Genomic DNA, 24,249 nt, shown 5'->3' on the forward strand with positions numbered 1-24,249 from the left:
ACCCTTCCCCCTCCTCATATCCTTAAGTCCATTCTCTAGTAGGTCTGTGTCTTTATTCCTTTCTTACCCCTAGGTTCTTCATGAAATTTTTTTTTCTTAAATTCCATATATATGTTAGCATATGGTATTTGTCTTTCTCTTTCTGACTTACTTCACGCTGTATGACAGACTCTAGGTCCATCCACCTCATTACAAATAGCTCAATTTCGTTTCTTTTTATGGCTGAGTAATATTCCATTGTATATATGTGCCACATCTTTATCCATTCATCCGATGATGGACACTTAGGTTGTTTCCATCTCCTGGCTATTGTAAATAGAGCTGCAATGAACATTTTGGTACATGACTCTTTGAATTATGGTTTGCTCAGGGTATATGCCCAGTAGTGGGGATTGCTGGGTCATATGGTAGTCTTATTTGTAGTTTTTTAAGGAACCTCCATACTGTTCTCCATAGTGGCTGTACCAATTCACATTCCCGCCAGCAGTGCAAGTGTCCCCTTTTCTCCACACCCTCTCCAGCATTTATTGTTTCTAGATTTTTTGATGATGGCCATTCTCACTGGTGTGAGATGATATCTCATTGTAGTTTTGATGTGCATTTCTCTAATGATTAATGATGGTGAGCATTCTTTCATGTGTTTGTTGGCAGTCTGTATATCTTCTTTGGAGAAATGTCTATTTAGGTCTTCTGCCCATTTTTGGATTGGGTTGTTTTTTTGTTACTGAGCTGCATGAACTGCTTGTATATTTTGGAGATCAATCCTTTGTCAGTTGTTTCATTTGCAAATATTTTCTCCCATTCTGATGGCTGTCTTTTGGTCTTGTTTATGGTTTCCTTTGCTGTGTAAAAGCTTTGAAGTTTCATTAGGTCCCATTTGTTTATTTTTGTTTTTATTTCCATTTCTCTAGAAGGTGAGTCAAAAAGGATCTTGCTGTGATTGATGTCATAGAGTGTTCTGCCTATGTTTTCCTCTAAGAGTTTGATAGTTTCTGGCCTTACATTTAGGTCTTTAATCCATTTTGAGCTTATTTTTGTGTATGGTATTAGGGAGTGTTCTAATTTCATTCTTTTACATGTAGCTGTCCAGTTTTCCCAGCACCACTTATTGAAGAGGCTGTCCTTTCTCCACTGTACATTCCTGCCTCCTTTATCAAAGATAAGGTGACCATATGTGCGTGGGTTTATCTCTGGGCTTTCTATCCTGTTCCATTGATCTATATTTCTGTTTGAGAGAACAATTTCTGATCAACCCTTTCCAATGATTTGTAGCTTGTACTCAACCATTCACAGGAGACTGTTTCAAGGACTTTATTTTAAATTGATATAGAGTCTATTCAGTGACAAAATTCATTTATTGCATTCTTTCCATTTAATAGCTGGGATTCAAAGGGTTAAAGATTTGATTTACCCAAGTGAAAAAAAGACGAAGGAATCATTTGTAAGTGCCATTTCTGAAGAATATGCCTAATGTTTCAAAGTTACTGTTTTGTGCCTTTAGGTTACAGTACTAACATCCTACTCCAAGTAAAGTGTAAGACACAGGTCTAACTAACAACCACATGAAACTCGGGCAAGAAGCATCCTGAAACAGCTGTAACACGTGCATCGGCCTCCAGGCCTCACGTGCTCACGCTCACGGAGGACTTGAGTTAGGATATTCTACCTTTCCAGAAACACAGTGGCTCTGAATGCCTCAACCACTCCTTGTGGTAGAGGGGTTAAAGGATCCTTTTCTGAAGTTGGCTTCTCCATGGAAGAGGAGAATGGCTTAAGGACATTCTGAAATTTAGAAACAAAATCAAACAAAACCCTTTTGCCAAAAAGTCTCTGTCCTCTGCAAAGCTGGTGAATGTGTGGATGCCAGTATTTTTAGAGAGAGATGTTTTAGGGGCAGGAGGTAACTGACCAAGTGAGGATGCTTTCTAAGGTTTTTTTTTTTTTTTCCTAGAAAGGCAGAAAAGAATAAAGATCAGTTAAACATAACATTTAGAATATAACATCTTCACTTGGGCAATTATGAATATGAAATCACCATGGCAACAAAAGTACCATCTTCTGATGACTGCACTGGGAAAGTCAACAAACCCACGCTAATTCCTGTTCCGCTTATTTCTTGGCTCGAGCTCAGCACTTTCAGCTGACCTCATTCGACGATTCTGTCTGGGACTTATTTCTGTGTCTTGAAGATCATATCTGAAAATGGAAGAAACAAAATGGCAGCTTAGAAAATGATGATCACTATTATTCCACAGCAGTTTCTAGTTTACAAGCCCCTTCCCATGTGTTTTTATGTGATCCTCCAAATAGCCTTCTACTCCACTGACAAGTCTGCTATGATAATTATTATGACTTTTATTATTTCCACTGCACAACTGAGAAAACAGGTGACTTAGCAAAGATCACAGATCATAAGTGACAGAGTTAGGAACTGAACTCCTTTCTTCTGAATCAGAATCGAGCAGCTTTATGCTTCTGCTTCAGAGGCAGAAAGCTGCAGAAAATGTGCTTCCATGCTAACAACAAGACGAAGCCAGAGAGACGAACAAAATCATAACTTACCATGATCCTGTCAGACAGCTGAGGTTGTAAGGGAACCAAGGAAACAAAATCCCCTCCCAAGAGAGATGAGCCACACGCAACCTTTCACTTCGGGCAGAGCACTGGGGAAAGGGGCAGCTGCCGCACAAGCAGGTGGGAAGACGGAAGTTGACGTTTTCTGGATTTTGCAGCACAGCCTGGTGCTGCGGGCCCCCGACACTGGAGCCTCGGCAGCGCTCCTTGAGACACTGACAGAGGGCAGGACACTGAAGAGGGCCCACGTGGGGCACAGGGGTAAAGCAGGGGATGGGGAGTGGCAGGGGTCAGGCTCTGCCTGATTTCCCAGGTTTGTCAGTGGAGTAGAAGGCTATTTGGAGGATTAAATGAAAATGCATGGGAAGGCACTTATAAACTAGAAAATGATGTAGAGAATAATAAGAGATGATTTAAAGTATATGGGAGGGGCTCCCCTGGTGGCGCAGTGGTTAAGAATCTGCCTGCCAATGCAGGGGACACAGGTTTGAGCCCTGGTCTGGGAAGATCCTACATGCCATGGAGCAACTAAGCCCATGTGCCACAACTACTGACCCTGCACTCTAAAGCCCACGAACCTCAAGTACTGAGCCTGTGTGCCACAACTACTGAAGCCTGCACGCCTAGAGCCCGTGCCCCACAAGAGAAGCCACTGCAATGAGAAGCACCGCAACGAAGAGTAGCCCCCGCTCACCGCAACCAGAGAAAGCCTGTGCGCAGCAACAAAGACCCAATGCAGCCAAAAATAAATAAATAAATAAAAATTAAAATAAATAAAGTATATGGGAAGATGTGCATAGGTTAAATGCAAATATTACACCATTTTATATATGGGACTTGAGTATCTATGGATTTTGGTAACTGCAGCAGTGGGGGGCAGGGTCCTGGAACCAACCCTCATGGATTCTGAGGGATAACTGTAATCTCAATATTGAGTCTTCCTTACACCTGCTCAAATCTGTTGTTGAGCCTCTTAGTGAAATTTTCATTTCAGCTATTTTGTTTTTCAACTCCAGAATTTCTATTTTTAAAAAATAATTTCTGGGCTTCCCTGGTGGCGCAGTGGTTGAGAGTCCGCCTGCCGATGAGGGGGACACGGGTTCGTGCCCCGGTCCGGGAGGATCCCACATGCCGCGGAGCGGCTGGGCCCGTGAGCCATGGCCGCTGAGCCTGCGCGTCCGGAGCCTGTGCTCCACAGCGGGAGAGGCCGCAGCAGTGAGAGGCCCGCGTACCGCAAAATAAATAATTTCTGTTTCTTTATTGGTATCCTCTATTTGGTGAGACACTGTTCTCATACATCCCTTTAGTCCTTCGATCAGGGTCAAAACAGCTGATTTCATTGGTTGCTTCTCCCCCGCCCCGGTGTGTATAGGCCACAGTTTCTTGTTTCTTTATGTCTAATATTTTGTTGAAAACTGGACACTTTTACCAATATACTGTGGCAACTATGGGAATTAGATTTTCCTCCTTCCTCAGCGTCTGTTCATGTTGGTGTCTGCTGCTGTTTGTTAAGTGACTTTCTGAGCTCCTGTAAATATACATTCTTTGCTGTGTGAGACCACTGACGTGTCTGCTACATGAGCTTAGTGGTCAGCTAATGATTAGACAGAACTTTCCCTAATTGCCTGGAACCAATATAACACAGAAGCCCTTGTCACAATCAGTCTTTGCCAAGGGACTCTGTGTGTTGGGGCATGCATTCAGCACTTGGGGGACAACTCCGCCTTAGCCTCTCCTTTCAGCTTGCATGGAGCCTCATAGTCAGCTCAAGGTGAGAGATTAGGATCCTCTCAGGTCTCTCCTGCGCACACACAGAGCCCTAAGCATGCGTGTGACCTTCCAGAGCCACAGGAATACATAAGAGCTGGTCAAAGCCCCGATGGAAATCTTATTTTCCAGCCTTTCCTTTAAGCTTTTTGCTTAACATATTGTTTGCCCCAACTGTTATCTACCTCACATGGCTATGAAGTTAATCAATTGTCTCTAATTGTTTTAAACAAACACCTCGGGGAAAAAGAGGCTTTTCGCACTGGGTGAGCTCCAAGTCAGGTAGACAGTCTTGCAAGTGGGAGTCCTCCAGGGAACCACCAGACAGATCAAATAATAATTCTCTGGGAATGAGGCTGTGAAGGCGCTCCAACTCCGTTCTGCCCTTTCTGCGGGCTGCCAGGCTGCTGGTCCTCATCACGAAAGCACACTACTGGCTCCCAAGGCCACTGCCAGGCTAGAGAGAGGGGGGTGGGAACAGGGGAAGTCAAATCACCACAAAGCTCACTGTTTTAACTAAAATTCAGATATTTTTCTTGAAGAAATGCTCCTTGGATTGTTGCTGTCTTTGGTTAATTTTCAGTTTTGAAAAAGTTGATTCTGCCAAGTTTTGTCAATTTTGTCATTGCTTTTACGGAGAGAATTTCCAGACGTCCTTATTTCACAACGTCTCCTGAATGTTTTCTCCTTTATCTTTTTAATTTTTTTCCCCCAGCTTTTAACTCATGGTCTTAATATCTCTAAACTTTCACAAGTCAAATTTCTCATCTTTTTTTTCCCTAAGTAAATAAATTTATTTTACTTATTTTTGGCTGCGTTGGGTCTTCGTTGCTGCGCATGGGCTTTCTCTAGTTGCAGCGAGCAGAGGCTACCCTTCGTTGCGGTACACGGGCTTCTCTCATTGCGGTGGCTCCTCTTTGTTGCAGAGCACGGGCTCTAGGCGCGTGGGCTCAGTAGTTGTGGCTCGCGGGCTTAGTTGCTCCGCAGCATGTGGGATCTGCCTGGACCAGGGCTTGAACCCGTGTCCCTTGCATCGGCAAGCGGATTCTTAACCACTGCGCCACCAGGGAAGTCCCAAATTTCTCATCTTAATATTTTATTGCCATTTATTTATTTGGCTTCTGGGTTTTTTTTAAATGGGATGTTCCCCCTTATATTTAACTTCTATAAAAGTACTGTTTCTTTGCTCTCTTACCTTGTTTTTAATTTCCTTCTAAAATTTTAAGTAATGTGTTTCTCCCGTATTTCCCCTCTTTGATTTGCCTTCACAATAGCTGGCAACAAACATGGCTATAGTGTTAGTGGAAGAAGCAGCCTCTACCATAAGCATGGGCTTGAAGCAGAGTCCCTAGCAAGCAAGGATCTCAAGGTTCTCCAAGAGTAATTCTCTAAAATACCTCATCCTCAAAGATGCAGGAATCCTAATAAGATAAACCACCTCAAGATTTTTTTCCAAGCATGTAACACACTTATTTACTAGAATGATGACACTTAATAACATGGCCCAAACACAACAGGCTTTTAAATTCTTAGCCTCTGGAAGGTATAATCAATGGATTTTTGAGCAAACTTTGCCAGCTGAATGCTGTTAGCCAATTGGGGATACTCCTGTGGCGGACCATGGTGAGAGGCATCAGGAAGCCCTGAATCTACTGAACACAGAAGCCATACCTGGGAGATGTGGCCATCTATGACCAGCCTGCTTCCAGTATACACTATTACCAGGATGATTTACCTGGGCAGAATAAGGGCCATTTAAAGAGGGAGAAGGTTTCTGATTCTTCTTCTTTTGTTTTTGGTTCTTTTTTTTTGGAAACACTAGATTGGTTGTTTCCCTGCTGTAAGTACTTTCAATTTTTTAAGCACCGTATGGGGCAAAGGGCCCGTCCAGAATACTAGTGCATAAGCTTGAAGAAGGACCCAAAACGGACAAGTATTACATGGAAGGCAAGTTACAGGCCAGTTTCTCAACATAACAACAAAACATCTTAAACAAAATGTTAAGAAACCAAGTCTAGCAACATACAAAAGAGTTAATACACCATCAACAAATTAGGTTTATTTCAAGAATGCAATCTTGATTTAACATGCAAAAGATCAATGTAATTCACCACATTAACAAAATAAAGGAGAAAAATCACATACTCTTCTCAATATATTCAATATAAAACATAAAACACTTGAAAATATTCATCATCCATTTATGTTAAAAACTAGGAATATAAGGTAAAAATATTGAATGCTTTCCCACTAAGACTGGGAATAAGAAGAGGATATCCTTATTACCACTTCTGGTTAACATCTAAATAGCAGTCCTAAACTGTTCAATTAACAAAGACTTTAGAAAAGGTATTATATTGAGATGACATGGTTATAGATGTTGAAAAAATACACAACCCTATAGGGTATCAGAATTATTAAGTAAATTTATCAAAACTCGTGAATATTGGGTTAATGTAAAAATTTAATTTGCTTCATATATTAGCAACAAGCAATTAGAGAACAGTAAACAAACAACAAAAGAATACTATTTTTAATAACATAGTTATCAGAGGAATGCAAATTTAAATCACAATGAGACGCCACCAGACCCTATGAAGGAGAATGACTAAAATGAAAAAACTAAGAATGCCCATCATTGATGAGGAAATGGAACTTCTGGACCGCCCACTGTGGATGGGAGTTTAAGCTGGCGTGAGCACTTTGGAAAAGTGTCTGGGAGAAGCTACTGGATACATGCACATCCTAACACCCAGCTATACCACTCCGCAGTATATACTCAAAAGAAACAAAAGCACATGCACCAAAGGACATTTAACAGTTATGTTCCTGACATCCTTATTCATGACAGCCAAAAACTCGAAAAAATATATCTAGCAAAAGTAGTATGGGTAAAAAAATGGTGACTTATTCATACAGTGGAATATTACAGAGCAGAGGTTCTCAAACTTTGGCCTGCAGCAGGATCACCTGAGGGCCTCTTAAAACACAGGTTGATGGGCCCCATCCCCAGAGTTTCTCATTCAGAAGGTCTGGTGTGGGGCTCAAGAATTTCCCTTTCTAATATATTCCCAGGTGATACAAATGCTGCTGGTCAGGAAACCACACTTTGAAAGCCACCGCTCTAGACAAAGCAGTGAAAAATAACAAACTACCATGATATGCAACCATGGAAAAATCTCACACCTGTAATGCTGTCTCCAAGAGTGCACACTATACGATTCCATTTATAAGCAATTTAAAACCAGGCAAAATTAACCCATGGTGATGGAAGCCAGAACCGTGCTTACCTCTGGGAGGAGGCATGAGACGGCTCTTAGAATGCCAGGAATGTTCCACATCCACATCTGGGTGGTGACCTTGGTGGCCCCCCATGATCCACACCTCCTGCCTTTGTGCAATCCCCTTCCCTAGCGTCTGGGGCTGGCCTTGTGACTTACTTTAACCAACAGGATGTGGCCGAAGTGATACAGCACAAGTTTCAGGACTAAGTCTTAAGAAGGCTAAGAGAATTTTGTATTTGCACCTCCTGGGAGCTGTATCAGTCTGGGTCCAATCAGGACTATGATAACTTGAACAGAAAAGTTTAGTATAAAGAATTACTAACTGTAACAGAGGACTGGAGTAACGAGGGGTTGGCTAGTAAGAAGGAAAGAGAATCCTGAAGAATATATTATAGAAAGAGTAGAAATAAGGAACAGCTGCTACTCAGGGTTGAGATGCAGCACCCCAGGAAGAGCCCTCTCCCCAGACAGATCCAGACACCTGCGTGGAGAGGGCATGGCTGTGGCTAACTGAGTCAGAGCAATGAGCTGCTGGCCAGGGTACACTGTAGGACCAGGCACTGGGGAAGGCCTGCAACCAAGAGGCAAAACCCCTTCTTCCTGCAATGTCTCTCCAGTGCCCTTACTGATAAAACTTAACATCAGGAGAGCCGGCAAAGGAAAACTATTTAAAGGGCCCAATTCAGTTTTCACAGAGCAGGCAAAAAGGATGAATTTGGAGCTGAGGCAGTAAACTGATAACTGGCACAGGGGCCCTGAGCCTCCATATACAAAATCCCAGCTATCCTGCTGGAAAGACCGCATGGAGAGACCATGCGGAGAAACCACATGGAGAGGAACAGGCTCCCAGACTACATGGAAAGACAGAGAAGTCCAGACACCTCAGTGGAACACCACCTCCGGCCGCCCTGCCAGTTGGCTACGTGCCTCATAAATAACCACCAGCAGCCTGAGGCCAGCCCAGACTGAAAAATCATGAGCAAATGAAGTGGCCGTGGCTTAAGCTCCTAAATTTCCGGGTGACTTGTTACATGGCAATTAAAAACTAGACAGAAACTCTCTGTTCAATTTGTTTTGGTAATCTACTGCTACATTCTCATGAAATAGCACAATCCCTTATTTGGTCATGATTCTAGATCTGGGCAGGGCTCAGAATAGACAGCTTAACTGGGTCTGGAGGATCCACTGTGAGGAAGGCTCACTCACACGGTGGCAAGCTGGAGCTGGCTGCTGACTGGGAGCTCGGCTGGAGGGAGGGCTGGGCCTCCGTTCTCCTCCAGCTGTCCTCTCTCCATGCCCGGGGTGGGCTTCTCAAAGCAGAGGGGCTGGGTCCAAGAAGCATCATCCTAAAAGTGAGTGTTTGGAAAGGACAAGCCCCACTGTGCAAACGCTTACCAAACTTCTTCTCACATCACATGGCCAAACCCAGAATCAACGTGGGCCTCGGGAGTGTGAATACTGGAGGCGCGTGATTCACCGGGGCCACCAAAGTAACCCTAACCTCAGGGGTATTCAGTTGTAAAAATTCATCAAGCTGTACACTTAAGATGTGCATACATTAATAATAGTTATTAATAAGTAATAGTTAATAAAGTTCACTCCTCCAAAGAAGGACAGCCAAATTATTAACAGTCCTCCCTTAGAAAATGCGATGGGGTCATTAGCACACTGCAAATGGCTTCTCATGGGGTTAGGATGAAATGCACATTATCAATAGAGAAAATGATTCTTCCTTTTCTGGTTTTATAATACTAGAAAAAGCTATTTCCTAAAAAAAGATTTTTAAGGCACTAAGAGAGAAAGGATTAAAAAATATTTGTAAGTGGCAATCCTCATCCATTCACAGATTCCTGAAGCCACGTAAGCCGTGTCACTAACAGCTAGAATCCACCAGGGAGCGTGTTCAGATCCAATGAATACTGACTGACATATTCAATCCCTCATACGCCTACTGAGTGCCCACCATGGGTCTCCCCAGGCACCATGCGGGGCGTGGGGTATAATGAACATCTGCTCTAGGAAGCACGTCGGGTGGTAAGCGCCCACTGCTGCGGGAGCAGGGGAGGAAGAGCTGGGAAGGAAGGAATGACAACTGCCGCCCGAAGAAAGGGGAAAAGGCAACTCAGGCGGAAGCAACAGCAGGTGCAAGGCAGCATGACTTTGAAGCCAATGTGAGTAGTTCAGCCAGGCTGCAACAAGGCGGGGCGGGGACGGGAGGAAGGACAGTCCAGGAGCCAGCAGGTAGGCTGGGGCCATGGATGGAAGAGCCTTGGATGCTGGTGAGTCCCTGCAGGACTTTACCACAGAGAGAACACAGCGTATTTTAGGTCTCATGGGCAGAATGAAGCGTACTGACTAGAGGCGGAGAGGCAGCTGGATGGCTGTGGTAGGGAGCCAGAGAGAAGAGCGAAGGGCCTGCGCGGGCCGTGGCACAGAGGGGCCAACAGAGACAGTTCAGGGGTCGTCCACAGCCCCGCTACTCAACGTGGGGCCCCAGAAGCAGCGTCAGCAACACCGGGGAGCATGCTAAAATGTAAACTCCTGAGCCCCAGCCCAAATCTCCTGAATCCTGATCTCAGGATTGAGTGGAGCCCAATAATCCGTGTTTTAACAAGTCCTCCAAGTGATCTTGATGTAAATTTAAGTCTGAGGACCACTTATCTATAGGACCTCGCAATCGCTGCAGGTGAGAGGTAAGGGACAATGAGAAGTTGAAGATGATTCTTAGGTTTCTGGTGGAACAGTGGGCCAGACGGTGATACCACCATTCACTGAGGGAGGGGACAATGGAAGAGGAGCAGGTCAGGAGAGAAGGGACTCAGACCCTCCGAGGAGACATTCCCCACATTTTATGGATAAGGAAGATGAAATCTGAAAACGTGAAATGATTGACCTGGACCATTTTTCTTCCTATTTTCATTCTGTTCAATGTAAATATATCCTGTAGCTCAAAATGGTAAGATGAACCAATATTCACAGATATAAGAACCCAAGACCAGTCTGCAGAAAACAGGGTTTTGTATTGGGTTTTGTTTTGGGTTTTTTTGCTGCTTATGAAAATACTGCTTTATATGGGGGCATTGTGTTGCTAATAGAACCTCTCAATCATTTATGGAATGAGGAGAACGTGTTGGGGCTGAAGTAGTATGTTCTAGAACTAATATCTCAAATATGCCACTTGTGGTACCACAAAATGCCTGTAAGCTTAAGATGGGTATTTGTAGAGCTATCACATTTTGTTGAAAAGTAAAGCTGTGCAGCCTTTTCCTGATTCTGCTCCTAAAGCTACACTGTGGCATAAGCTGGTTTAAACTGCTCTACACTTGGCTGAAACCAGGAAGCCTGAATTCTTACCCCAGCACAGGCCACTAACTAGCTGTGGACCTCAACCTCATCAACTTACCTCTCTGGAGCTCAGCCTCCTTCTCTATAAAATGAAGGGACTGGACTAGATGAGCACTTACATCCTTCCAGCTTTAACATTTATTATCTGTGAGGATCAAGTGATGGGATTTGTTTTCTAAGTGATTTCTTATAATAATGACTTTAAGAGGTCATCATTGCCAAGAATGGGCTTGGACTCAGGAATTTTGGGCTACAGCTTGTCACAGCCATTGACGTCAGGGTTTAGTTTAGCATAAACAGGGGGATTCCTGGTACAAGAGGAAGTAGTTAGCTAACGAGTGGCCTCCTCTCCTAGAATTCAAAGTTCAATAATGCTTAGGTGAGACTAATGCAGCCACAATCTCAAACTTTCATAAAATGCTACTGTTTGAGCCGCCAAATATCTCATTGGCCTGAAAAACCTACTCATAATGCTTTCCCTGGATACACCACACTTTTCCATTCTCCCAGTGATTCAGCTACAATACTACAAAATGTCAGCACAGGAAACCTCATTCTTGGGAAAGACAATTTAGCTTTAATGGTCCATAGAGCTGAATTTTGACATAGACTAAAATCTCAGCTCCATCACTTATCACTTATTGCTAAGTGACCTTGGATGGAGATTTACCTCTTTCAGCCTCAGAGAGGCTTTCAGAAAGGTGAAGATGTCAAGAACATCAGATGCTGCTAAGAAGTCAAAGGAGATGAAGTCTAAAAAGTTGTCCTTTGGAGTTAGCCACATAGAGGTCTTCAATGACTTCAATGAAGGCTATTTCAGAAGAAGGATGGGTCTGGCTGAGGATGTTGATGAGTCAGTGGGAGATGAAGAATGGAAACTGCAAGTAGAGGCCACCTACTGAGAAAGGAAGGAGAGACACGAGAGCAGCTTCAGGATGAGACTGAGTGAGGTGGTAGTTAGTCAGTCGGTTTCAAGATGGAAGAGATTCGGGCTCGCTGAAAACCTAACGAGAGAGAGAGAGAGAGAGAGAGAGAGAGAGAGAGAGAGGAGAGGGAGAGATGCCTAAATGAGAGAAGAGAGAACGTGTAACATTCCTGACAAGAGGGTAGGAATGAGGTAGGAGAAACTAGACTCTATAATAAAGAGGCAGCCCTTTATTATAAAATGAAGAAATTATAAAAGGAGGGATAAAATATGTACAAACACAGGCAGATTTATACATTTGGTGTTGGAAAGATGAGGATTCCCATACAATGGCTTCTATTTTCTCTACAAAGGAAGAGAAAAGGTCTTCAGCTAGGCTGGAGCCACTGAAAAGAATTGAGAAGGGTTCAAGTAATCCTTGTGAAGAACAAAACAAAGAAATAATCACAGAAACAGTAAAAGTGCTAGGCAGTTTTGACGGCCCACTTGTGGTATGTGAGCTTCATGAAATTTTAGTGGAACAAATCTGCCCAGCTGTACTACAGTCTTATGACTGGCGACATTTAGGAAAGGGTTAAAAGTTTCCTAAAGAGTCTAAGCCAGTGCTTAAGGCCTGACTGTTAATTCCTGACTATTAATTGCCCATTGGAACAATTTATCTTTAGAAAAACAACTTCTGACAAGTAACTGGAGTTATTACACTAAGATTCCATTTCTAAGCAGAAATATATAGAAACAAGTAGTGAACTGGAAATCTTTACCTTGATTTTTGTGAATTATTACTTGCTTAAGTCAGTAAGCACAAATATTCTTTGGTTTGAAAATCAACTGTATAGAACTATAATTTATCAGGTCAAAGTACATGCTTATTTCGTGATTATGAGAACTCACTTATGCGATGCTTCCCAGGCTTCCTCTTCTTCTAGAAGATCTCTTATGATGTCTGAACTGGAACTAAAAGGACATGTACATCAATATTACCAGACAATAAAAAGACTGTGGTTCCATTCATATAAAATTCTAGAAAATGCAAGCTAATCTCTAGTGACAGAAAGCAAACCAGCAGACCAGTGGTTACCTGCAGGGGGCAGGGGGTGGGCAAGGAGGGACTACAGAGTGGCCCAAGGAAACTTGGGTGATGGATAGGTGTGATGGATAGGTCATCACCTTGACTGTGCTGACGACTTCACAGTACACGTGTGACAAAAGTCATCAAATCGTGTGCTTTAAATATTTGCAGTTTATTATACATCAATTTCAATGAAGCTGTAAAAAAAACCTTAATTAATCAGCAACAATAAAGAAAAAAATGTCCCTAAAGCTTAAATAAACGCCTCAGTAAAAAAACCTGGATTCAAATGGAATATAATCGTGAGCCTTTTCAATTTCAATTTATGGCAACCAAAGATCAAATCATGTTTTAAAAACTGCAGTTTAGTAATGAAATTCACAAGAGATATTAAGTTCCTAAGTGTCTGTTAGTCCCTCTGTAACCAAATAAAGTAAAATGTAATTAATTTGAACTGTGCTAATGCTGTAATTTGTTATAATGCAACTTAGCTTAAAGTGCTATGTAATCTTTAGCCTATCTGTGCAGGGCAGGGCGGGAGGCAGGGGAGCAGAGTAAATAAGGATAGAGAGGACAGGTATTACTTCTTTAAAAGAAAAATGTTTTAAGGCTTTTAGCATCTTGTTCTTACCCAACTAAATTCCTTATGTGTGTGTGTGTGTGTGTGTGTGTGTGTGTGTGTATATATATTAGGAAAAAAAGCATTTCTTTAGACATCCAAGACACATAAGACACAGAATGTCATGGGCAGTGTATGGGACAACTCAAATAGTCGTCACAACCCCCAGGAAAAAGAAGGCTCAAACAAAGGACTAACTCTCTCTCAGGCAAGAGACAACAGGTTTGGAAATGTTAGTGCCAATCTCATTTCTAGTGATATTCTAAGAGATAACAACAGTTTAAAAATTATGAAGATTTAAAGTGTCAGTGAATCATTCTCAACCACTTCTGAAAAACTACTCTGAAGCAGTGTTTGCCTACAGTGCCTGAACAACAAAAATAAGGGGAACAGTCAATAAACATAGTTCTGTACCAAACATTTTACTCAAGGGATTTCCCCAATTCCCAAGCCCCTCAAGGAGCTACACGCAGGGCGCCCCTGACTGTATGTAGCTTGTGTGTACAATGGCCTATGTGTAAGCGCTCCATTCGCATTGCAATGTAGTGACCCTCCAATACAGTGAGCACAATTCAGGATGAGGTTCCTCAAAGGGTAGAAGCAAAACTCCTCGTATTTGTGGATCGAGAAAACATGTAACAACAGTGAAGTATTATAAATTTAGTAATACTGTTAATTTATATTTTATCCATTAGAGAAGCACATAAATACATTTTAAAAATAGTAGTACATACGCCTGTGAGACACTCTCGATTATGTCCATGGATAATTCTTGATATGCATATGCTTTTGCAGACCAGCTGCAATCATTGTTTCAGGTCCCTGGGACAGGAACCATTGACCTAACCTGTCAGGGTACCTAAGCATCTACTAGTCTTACACTGAGGATGGCCCCCTGCTCAAATGCAAGTGTCCCTGAAAATAATAACACATTAATTTATCATCAGTCATTTTCACCTTAGTATATACAAGCCTATTATAAGCTTTCCCATTAAACAGCTAGCTAAATATAGTGTTCATTAGGAGAGGAGAGGAAAAAGCAGAAGACCCTCAGGGAGACACAAGGCAGATTTCACCAACTTCATTATTTTCCTAAGAGACAGACCCACCTGGCCACTCGCCGGGGAGGGCTAGCATACACTGCCACCCTTATTCCCATAGAAGAGGTCTAAACCTTTCCGTTCACAAGATCCCAACCTTTGTTAATCCTTACTTTGGTGGTAACTACACCAACTTTATCAAGAAAACTGAAGCTGTTTATGGGAGATTTTCATTTCCTTCTCTCTACGCCAAGTGATACTGATACCATCACCTGCTCTTCCCTACCTGAACGGAGATAGGGCAGTGTCTCTCAACCTTTTTCCATGACTGCCCCCACTCCCCACACCTAAGAAGTCCTTTCAGAGCTTTTTTTTTTTCCCCTAATTGCTCCTCCATGAAATTTTAATACCACAAACATAATGTATATTTGTTTACATACTATGTGTGTGTATACATGCTTTACACGCAGAGTAAGATTTTCTTTTTAACCATCTAGCCCCCTCCCGCAATTCCCACCCCTTGGGGGGTGAAATTGCTCCTACTGAGAACCCATGAGCTAGGGGAATGGGAGAAAGGGGCGGTCATATAGCTCTAGGTCCTGGCAGGTATCACATCACTAGAGAAACAGTAAAGTCGGCTTCCTGCTGACACCCTCCAACACACACATACAATTTTTTTTCAACAGGAAGGTTACAAAGCATCCCTACTCTTCCAGCTAAGTAAGCAGGACGGCCAAGCCTGTCAAATAACCTATTAGTCTGTGATCAATTAACCTCCGGGCTTTCAAATCATCAGTACAAATCACCGATTTGTTGAAGGAAAATACTTGCGGAGCATTAAGGACACAAACCTAAGAGGTTTTTGCTACACTACTTCAGTGAAAACAGATGGTACAGGAGGTTTACAAGACACATCTCAGAAGTGGTCTGCAATCTCCTCTTCGTCTGCAACTTCAATACTACCAACTAGCACGACGCACAGTGCCTCGATTTCCTCAATTCTCATCACCTTTCCTTCTACTCCAGCTCAGTCACTAACCTGATGATAACCAGATCACTAAACTGAATGACAGAAAGTTTGCGAGGCTTGACGTTTACCTAAAATGAAGTTTCAGCATATTTTGCTATGTCTGCTGCTCCAATTCTAGTCCCCACTAAGAAACTGTGAGTTGATGCTAATACAATTAAAATAGCAGACAGAAATGTCCATTCCTTTTTAAGGTAATGTACTTACTATATTCTACTCAAAAGCCACATTCCTGAAATTAAACATACTGTTTCACAAATAGGATTTTACAAAGAGACTACTGGGCAAAACAGGCAGTGTTACTAAAATTATCACTCTCAGATCTCTTCCTTGTGTATAGCAGTAATTAGTATTTTTGAAATCTTAATCATTTTAATATGCCTTGGAGATCAAAAATTCCTTTCACACACTTGCAAGACATCTAAACAATCCTCCACAGGAGAAAATAAATTACTCCCTCCAGTATACCCAGAGTCAGGGCACGCACAAGCCTACACAGCTGTAGCTTTTAATTCTCAGACAAGAAATTTTTTCAGAGTAAACTTCAGGTTCCCTACAATTTGGGTTTGAAACACTCCGGGAGACCATGATTTAAGAAGCCAGATGAGTGTGGAGTCTGGAACTTGAACATTAGAGCTCCCTGTGGGAGGGTGTTCAAATCGTGCTGTCTGATGTCACCATCCAGACCAGGCTAGAGTGGATATTATTAATACAAATTAAATACATGAGATAAAGGTTTATGGGCAAAAAAAATATGAATCTTTAATTCTATGGAATTCCCAGCCCCTGTACAGGAAGAGTCTAGTAGCTCTATTTGGAACACCCACACTCAATTTTTCATACCATGTAGACTTCATTTTCAGCTCAAACTTTCCGAAGTGTAAGCTCAACTGCTTTCTTCTTTGTTTGCTGGCTGCTGGCTGTTCTTTGTCCTAGTTGGTCCTCCTATAATATTTTACTCTTGTCATTCTCTGATCAAAAGTAGTGGCATAACATCTTATCAGGTGAAGGAAAACAGTTTCTTTGCTTATTTCTCTTGAAGCCTTCTATTTCTACCGGTCAAGATTTTACCACCAAAGCTGAAAAGTGACATACCAAGTTCCTCTGGCAAAGGGATGACTGCTCGTACTACCCAGAGGAAAAAAGTCACAGGTTTCAGTGTTGGACAAAGTCAAGGTTTCAGTCTTGTTTCTGCCATTTAGTGTACCCTGGGCAAGCTACTTAATCTTTCCAAGTCTCAATATCCTCACCTGTAAAGTCAGGATAATAAGATATACAGTTCAAAGGAATATTTTAAAGATTAACCAATATAATACACAGAATGTTTAGCATAGAGCTTGGCACACAGTAAGTGTTCAATAAACGCTGCATCCATTTTCATAAACCAGATTTGGGTCTGAATTACCCAAATAACTGCCTCAGCACCATGCTTCACTTTGCCCTAGGAGACCAGATCACTATGTGCTGTTTTAATCTTTAATCTTTGGTTTCTATGACACCAGGGTGCAAATTCATCAGAACTTTTTATTTATCCAGCATGGCAGGTACACAGGGTACTGTGGCGTAGGTAAAATGCAAACATCTGCTATAAAAATCCTGCGGATTAAAGATTACTTACAAGTGGAATTTTTCTATTATCTACTAGTTACTCTCCACCAATCCCCACCCCACCCCCAAATCTCCCCTCATAATTGTGGCATTAATTTGAGCATGGTTGAGTATATCCAACTTAAAAAAATACTTCTTTAAGGGCTGATCACTGGAAGACTGATGGACAGCATATAAGCCCACTAGACAACGGTACTTAAATAAATGCTACCAGCTCCATGAATCCTTCCTCAGGCCCCTGTTTCAAATACTCTGTTCTACAGGGTGAGCAACAACTTATGTGCCAAGTATTTTAGCAGGTGGCTCACAATAACATTAGAATAGTAAACATCCTAGGTTGAAAAAAAAAATCACTCAATGACAAAACAAAAAATTACCATTTTGTTAGCAGTTACTTCTACAAATCACTGTGATGACTAGTTTATATACACTAGCTTTAATTCATATAAGTACCCTAGGTTTTATCCCCAATTGACAGGTAGACAAAAACTCAGAGAAACTAAAGGGAAAAGAGGGATGTTTTCATGCTCTCCACTAGATCTAGAAAAAGATAAAATGAAGAAAGCTCCAGATTCAGATATAAGAAAAATATAATAACAGAACGAACTTATTATCAAGTAATATGTGGAAAATCCTTAATAAGAGCTGAAATGTTCAATTTACAAAGAATTCACAATACACGATCACCTCATTTGCTTTTAGAAGCACCCAGAGAGGTTGGCAGGGCACAGGCACTATCATCCTATTTTATCAACGAGGAAACTGAAGCCCAGGGAAATTAATTCAATAATCTACCACGTGCCAGGCACCCTGCTAGAGGCGCAAATCCATGGCTGAGCTGATGAACAAAGATGAACAAAGATGAACAAAGATGGAAGGCTAGGTACAGGGATCTGATGGACGCATATAAATTTCAAGGACTCGATGTCATAGCATCTTAGGGGAAGATACAATGCCCCATTCATCCAAAGGACTGTAGATCCCAGGTACCACCCAGTTTAAGCTCTTTTGAAAATGCAAAAGATATGGGAACACGACTCCACGTTCCCGCATTTTCTCTACAAGCTTTTCAACAATCAAAATTCTCCATCTGAAACAAGATGAACCATTTAGCTTTCAGGGGTATTCTGAAGTCCAGAAATGTTCCCAGAAAGAAAAAAAAAAAAACACAGTCTGTAATAAAATACAAAACAGTAACGTATATTAGTAGAAAAAGATTTTGTGGCAACTTTAAATTCATTCAATGACATATTCTTAACAGTTAAAAACCAAATTCATTCAATGACACATTCTTAACAGTTAAAAACCAAATGTAATGTGTTAACCTTCCAAAAACGACTAAAAAGATTTTAAAAAATAACAAAGCTATCATTGAATTACAGTAAGATACTTACACCTTAGGTTCAGTTACTTTGACAAGGTTTTCTTTAGATACTGTTTTCTCTTAATTTGACCAGAAACATAAACACCTATTCAGCAATTTTCTTAATAATTCCAGTGCCCCTAAATTACAAAACCCCGTTACTATATCTGTCATACCTTACTGCTGCATCACGAACCTTCACGAACCAATTTATATAATATGACACTGACGAAGACGACGACGATTTCCAAAACTTTATTGTAAAGTACCTACTCTTTTTTTGGCTAAAGTAAATTCATATCTTTACATGGTTCAAAATCAAAATGACATGAGAAGATGGACACTGAGAGGTCTCACTTCCTCCTCTGTCCGCAGGCAGTCCGTTCCCCTCTGACTCCAGCACATAATCACTTACTAGTTTGTTGTTTATTCTTCTGATGTTTCTTTATGCAAAACCAAACAAATAAAAGTATACTCATTTCCTCCCCTTTTAGAAAAGAAACAGAATGCTATCTATGCTGTTCTGAATTTTGGTCTTTTCACTTGCAAACGTATCCTGGAAATCTCTCCCTGTCAGCATGTAGAGATTTTCCTTTTTGAACAATCACATAGCATCTCATTGTGTGGATGTACCAGAGTTTAATCAACCAGCCCCCAAGGATGAATACTCAAAGTAGTTTCCAACCTTCTGTTATGATAAACAATGACTCGATGAGTAACTCCAAGTATAGTCATTTGTACGGGTGGTGTACCTATAGGACAAATTCATGAGAATACTGGGTAAAAGGCCAAACAGTACTTTTGGTTGGTCTCACCAGCTTCCTCTCCTTAGGGACTGTATTATGTAGCACTCCAACCACTAATAAATGAGAGTGTGTGTTTCCTCATACCCTTACTGCAGAGTCTATTAGCAAATGTTAAGATGCTTGCCAACCTAACCGGTGAGAAATAGATGCAATTTGCATTTCTCTCTGGGCAAATCATCTGTTCAGGGCTTTTGCCCATTTTTCTTTTGAGTTTGTGGGTCCTTTCCTTCTCAGTCTCTAGGTGCTCAAAAAGAATATCAAATGTTGAATGTTTTAAAAAGGTTCTATTAAACCTCTATACATGATAAGAAAATGTATTAGCATGTCTTCTTTCATAGTCAACAACATTTCTAAGTTATATCTGTAAGTTAAACACACTCGAAGTTTTTTCTCAGTGGACGACAAAGAATTCCAAAGCAAGCATCTACTGTATGGGCAATCCTCACTATCGGGTGATCCTACAGAACTTTCCTGGCATGTTCTGTTTCCCATTCTCAAAGGCTCACACCTCAAACTGCCTACCCACCAGCCCACCCCAATCTCAGCTGATGAAACTGCCTTAACTACATTAAGAAGATAAAAGCAGGGGAGCTCCCTGGTGGCCTAGTGCTTAGGATTCTGGGCTTTCAGTGCCAAGGTCCAGGTTCAACCTCTGGTTGGGGAACTGAGATCCTGCAAGCCACGCAGCGCAGTCAAATATTTAAAAACAAAAAATCCGGCAGGAACTTGCTGCCCCTGCAACTGTGCCTAGGTCCTGCCTTCCTTGCTGCTTCTATAGGTCAGTCAACCCCTCTCCTAACAAAGGCCGACCCTTCCACCTGCTCCCACCTCGCTGCCTCCTCGGGACTTCACTCACGCAGCTGGCTCCCCACCCCTCATCAGTGTCCCCTTCTCCACCGCATATTCCCATCAAAGCCCTCCCGCAATCCCGTGTTCCTCCACGTACAGTCCTAACCTCCGCCACCCTTCACAGCAGAAGTTCCCGAGAGCTGGTGGGAGTTGCTCTCTCCTTCGTCCCCTAAGGCTTCCCCTCAGTGCACACCGGTCAGTCTTCCAGGGAACCCCTTCACTCATAACCACACCTGCTAAAACCTTCATGTTGCCCAAGTCCACACAGTCCCTGCTCCCTAGTCAAACAAGTCTTGTCTCATTTGACTTCTCATCTGTTTTCTTCTGTCAGCTTCCATGGTATCACAATGTCTTAGTTTTCTTCATCCACCACTGGTCTTATTCTTCCTGGATCTCGTTTGCTCAGTCTTTTCTAAATGCTTCTACTTTCTCAATGTTCGAGTGAGAGAGGGTTCAGTCCTAGGTGCCTTTTTCTTCTGCACATCTGCACTATAGGCTCAGAGCCAACACCATGCCTTTAAGTGTATCTCGGGCCCTGATCTCTCTCCTTACTGCCGCCTCCTTGTCTGATATCTCTACTTGGTCATCTCACAAGCCCCAAACAAAACCCCTGATTACAAACACGACCCACCCCCAACCCTTGGCCAAGCTTTCTACTGCCTCTCTCAGATTTCCCCATCTTACTTAGCAAGTACAACCATGCACCCAGTTGTTAAAGCCAAAATTCACCCACAGGCTGAGCTTTTCCTGTCCTACCACGTCCAAACCACCTGCACATGCTGTCTATCCTACCTCCAAAATATATCCCCAATCCCACCCATTTCCATCTTTACCATGATGGTCTTAATCTGCTCTACCATGACCCCTCGGACGGACGGGACCAAAGCCTAACTGGTCTCCCTGCTGCCACTCGCTTCACCTCTAACCTCCCCCGTTCACTCTTCACAGCATCTGGAGTCATCCTTTTAAACCATATAAACCAGACCATACTGTTACCAGATCAACATTGATAAGTCAGTTGGTCCCCAAATTAATCTATAGATTGAATTTAATCTCATCCAAAACTCCAGTAGACCTTTTCTTTCTTTTTTAGCAACTGACAAGTTAATTTTAAATAGAGATGCAAAAGGACCCAGAATAGCCAAAACAATTTTTAAGCCCATGGCAGCACCTCTGGCCTCGGGCATCAATCATCTCTTTGATGGAAGTGTCTGCCACACAAATGCTATCATTTTTTTAGGTGGCAAGGAAAGGGTTAGGAAATATTGTATTCAAGAGAGAATCATACCTTTTAGGTCAATCACTTTAAATTCTTATAAAAAGTGAAGAAAAGTACTGTGTATTTTTTTTCAAGGAAGAGATAAAAGGACATTAGGTTAATTCCGAACACTGGAATCCTCTTGGCCCTCTGGAAAAAACTCAATTTCAAGGTACAATCAAACATTTGTGCTTATGTTTAACTTATAAATTTAAGGGAAAAAAAGAAAAAAAAGAAGACATTAACTCTGAGAGTCTAATGTAAGGGACAAATTTTTTTAATTAGCAAAATTTTCACCACTACAATTAGATACTGAATCAAAATCTCAAGTTAAGTGGGCAGGGGGACAAAATCACAATGCTTCATTTTGTTCTGACTCAACTATTAGCAGCATAAATGACCAACACAAAAAAACCCCAATACTAGAAGACAACGAGATCACAGTAACAGGTTACGATATTCAGCCCCGTAAGGAGAAAGGAATTACAAGACAAGCAGCATCTCAAGGTGAAAATTTCCTCTACCGCTGAAGAAGCTTTCATTCGAATACAAGTACCCTTGACAACAAGAGGCAGGGTATGAAGCTCGTGATGGGAGCAGCATGTCTTCTGCACAGCCAGGCCCACTTCTATATCATCTGCCCAGCTGCCCATGCCGAGGACGCATGTTCAACTGTACAAATGTGGGATGCCTGGCCAATACCAACCACCAAACCACAGAAACCCAGTATCAAGTCAAGGTTCAGGCCATAAAACTCTAGTCTTACAATCTGTTCAAGGAGGAGGAGAATTTTAAAACTGCCTTATACTGCTGGGTTTTAGGCAGTGGACACTGAACCGCCTTGTGACTCAGTTCCCACAAAAATGAGGCCTTAGACCAAATGATCTAGTGTATGAGAATTATCCCTCCAAAACTATACTGACTCCAAATTTTAATGTTGATACATATTTGTTAATTTTTGATCTGTACTATTACCCGCACTCCAGTAGCAAGATGCAGAAGGCTCCAACGAAATGTGCTTACTAGGGCAGGGGCAGCGTAGTAAAGCACCTTCCAGGCTTCCACAAGTGACTTCTGCAGAATTACTTAAAAAATAACAAGCCTCCGCATTTGAGGCCCATCATACTTTAATGCTTGAACCTCTCTAAGATACAAGAACAATGGGTACTACTTACGTGGTAAAATCAATAGGAGTAAGCAAAATCAGCAATTTAAAATGTACCCATGTTCCAGAATGTGACTATTTGTGTGGGACTAAGAGAACAAAGAAGACGTGAAAATAAACACGGCATGTCCCCCTGACAGGACAACCATATAATCTACCATCTAAACCCAGACACTGGGGAGAGTGATACAGGGTACTACTAATAATGATGCCAAGAGAATAAGTGGGAACCAGCCGATCTCAGAGACACCAGAACATATGGTCATTCTATGTCTAACTGACATTTTAAATAACTCAATTAAAATGCTGTTCTACTCACAAAGGAATCAATGGCACCCAAGATAAAAATTCTGACGCAATTCATGTTATAACGGGGCAAAATCTGGGCTGAGAATTACTGGCTTCAATTCTATTTGGTGAATGATTTGAGAAAAGTCACATCACCTCTCTAGGCCTCCACTTCCTTACCTGTGATATGAAGCTACTACATTCAGTGATTTCTCAAGGTACCTTTGAAATTGAAAATGTGTATTCTATCCTAACGTGCCTTCTTCCCAGGTGCTGAAGGTCTCCAAGGAGACCTCAAAACATGTGTTCTTCTGATTTAAAAGCAAAGATAGTATAAACTGAGAGGGCAGGAAAAAAGCTCTGACTTTAACTTTCAAGTTGACTATAACAAATGATAAACTTGAACAATTCACTGAAAATACAAAATTCCAACAGCATGATGTGCAAGTTACATACCATTTCTAGTTCATCCAATTTCATTCACCAGAACAAGACTAAAGGATTCTGATTCTGACAATTTGTGTTAAACTAGAGAAAGCTCTTAACTGCCTGCCTATGTTTGGGGGTCTGGGAGTGCTGATCCAAAATAACGATTGACCTCTAACATTTAGAAGGAACTGGTAGTTCCTTCAAGGTCTCATACTTACTCTGCTCCAAGCATTCTGAAAAATACGTTCTCGCCTACTCTTTTGTTTTTTTTTTTTTAATGAAGAACTAAACTCTGAACCAGTCAAGATTATATCTGTTTTATGAATCAAGCCAAATATACAAAGAAGCACATTGAAACAAGAATTCCTATATGGTTTACAAAATGTCTGAAAAACTAAAAAGGGAAACACATTTTTAAAAACTTCAACCTTATGCAAATAGCAAGTATTACCGCGTCATGCCAACCCAAACTCTCACAACTACAGTCATCGTACCAAAACCTCCGGTGACAATCAGACACTGCTACAAGCTATGACAATGAAGGTATCATGTGACAAGTGTGGAACCTAGAAGGGACTGCCAATTTCAACAAGCATTTTAGATACACAAGTTAGCAACCACTATGGAATTGTAAAACTCTATCCTGATGCAGAAAATTGAAGGGCGCAAAGTAATTTTACAGAGGGTCTTTATATCATGGCAGTTCATGAATTTGGTGAAAACAAAGAAAAATATCTACCACCTAGGGTTGACTCAGAATGCTGAAAAATCATGAATTTATTATAAAACAAAACCAAAAAAAGCTACTATAAAGAAGTCCATCAGATTACCCA

The 24,249-nt window shown here is 41.7% G+C and overlaps 1 protein-coding gene across 3 annotated transcripts in view; it reads right to left on the reverse strand.

Annotated features, from left to right (window-relative positions):
- Nucleotides 1-1,100: 1,100 nt before the first annotated feature.
- The window catches only part of RAD18 (RAD18 E3 ubiquitin protein ligase), a 116,793-nt gene continuing 93,644 nt past the window's right edge, over nt 1,101-24,249 (reverse strand). The window contains exons 12-14 of one of the 3 annotated variants that reach the window (XM_029244090.1): nt 12,787-12,849; nt 2,053-2,196; nt 1,101-1,947 (exon numbers count right to left, since the gene is read on the reverse strand). In XM_029244090.1, coding sequence (XP_029099923.1) covers nt 2,094-2,196; nt 12,787-12,849 — 166 coding nt within the window. In that variant the 3' untranslated portion in view covers nt 1,101-1,947; nt 2,053-2,093. Of the gene's footprint in view, nt 2,197-12,786; nt 12,850-24,249 lie in introns of all 3 variants that reach the window. The other 2 variants (XM_029244089.1, XM_029244092.1) reach the window with 2 other exon arrangements.

The sequence above is a fragment of the Monodon monoceros genome, unplaced genomic scaffold, assembly GCF_005190385.1.
Source record: "Monodon monoceros isolate NGI ecotype Baffin Bay Population unplaced genomic scaffold, NGI_Narwhal_1 Super_Scaffold_3, whole genome shotgun sequence".
In the NCBI taxonomy this organism is placed as follows: domain Eukaryota; kingdom Metazoa; phylum Chordata; class Mammalia; order Artiodactyla; family Monodontidae; genus Monodon; species Monodon monoceros.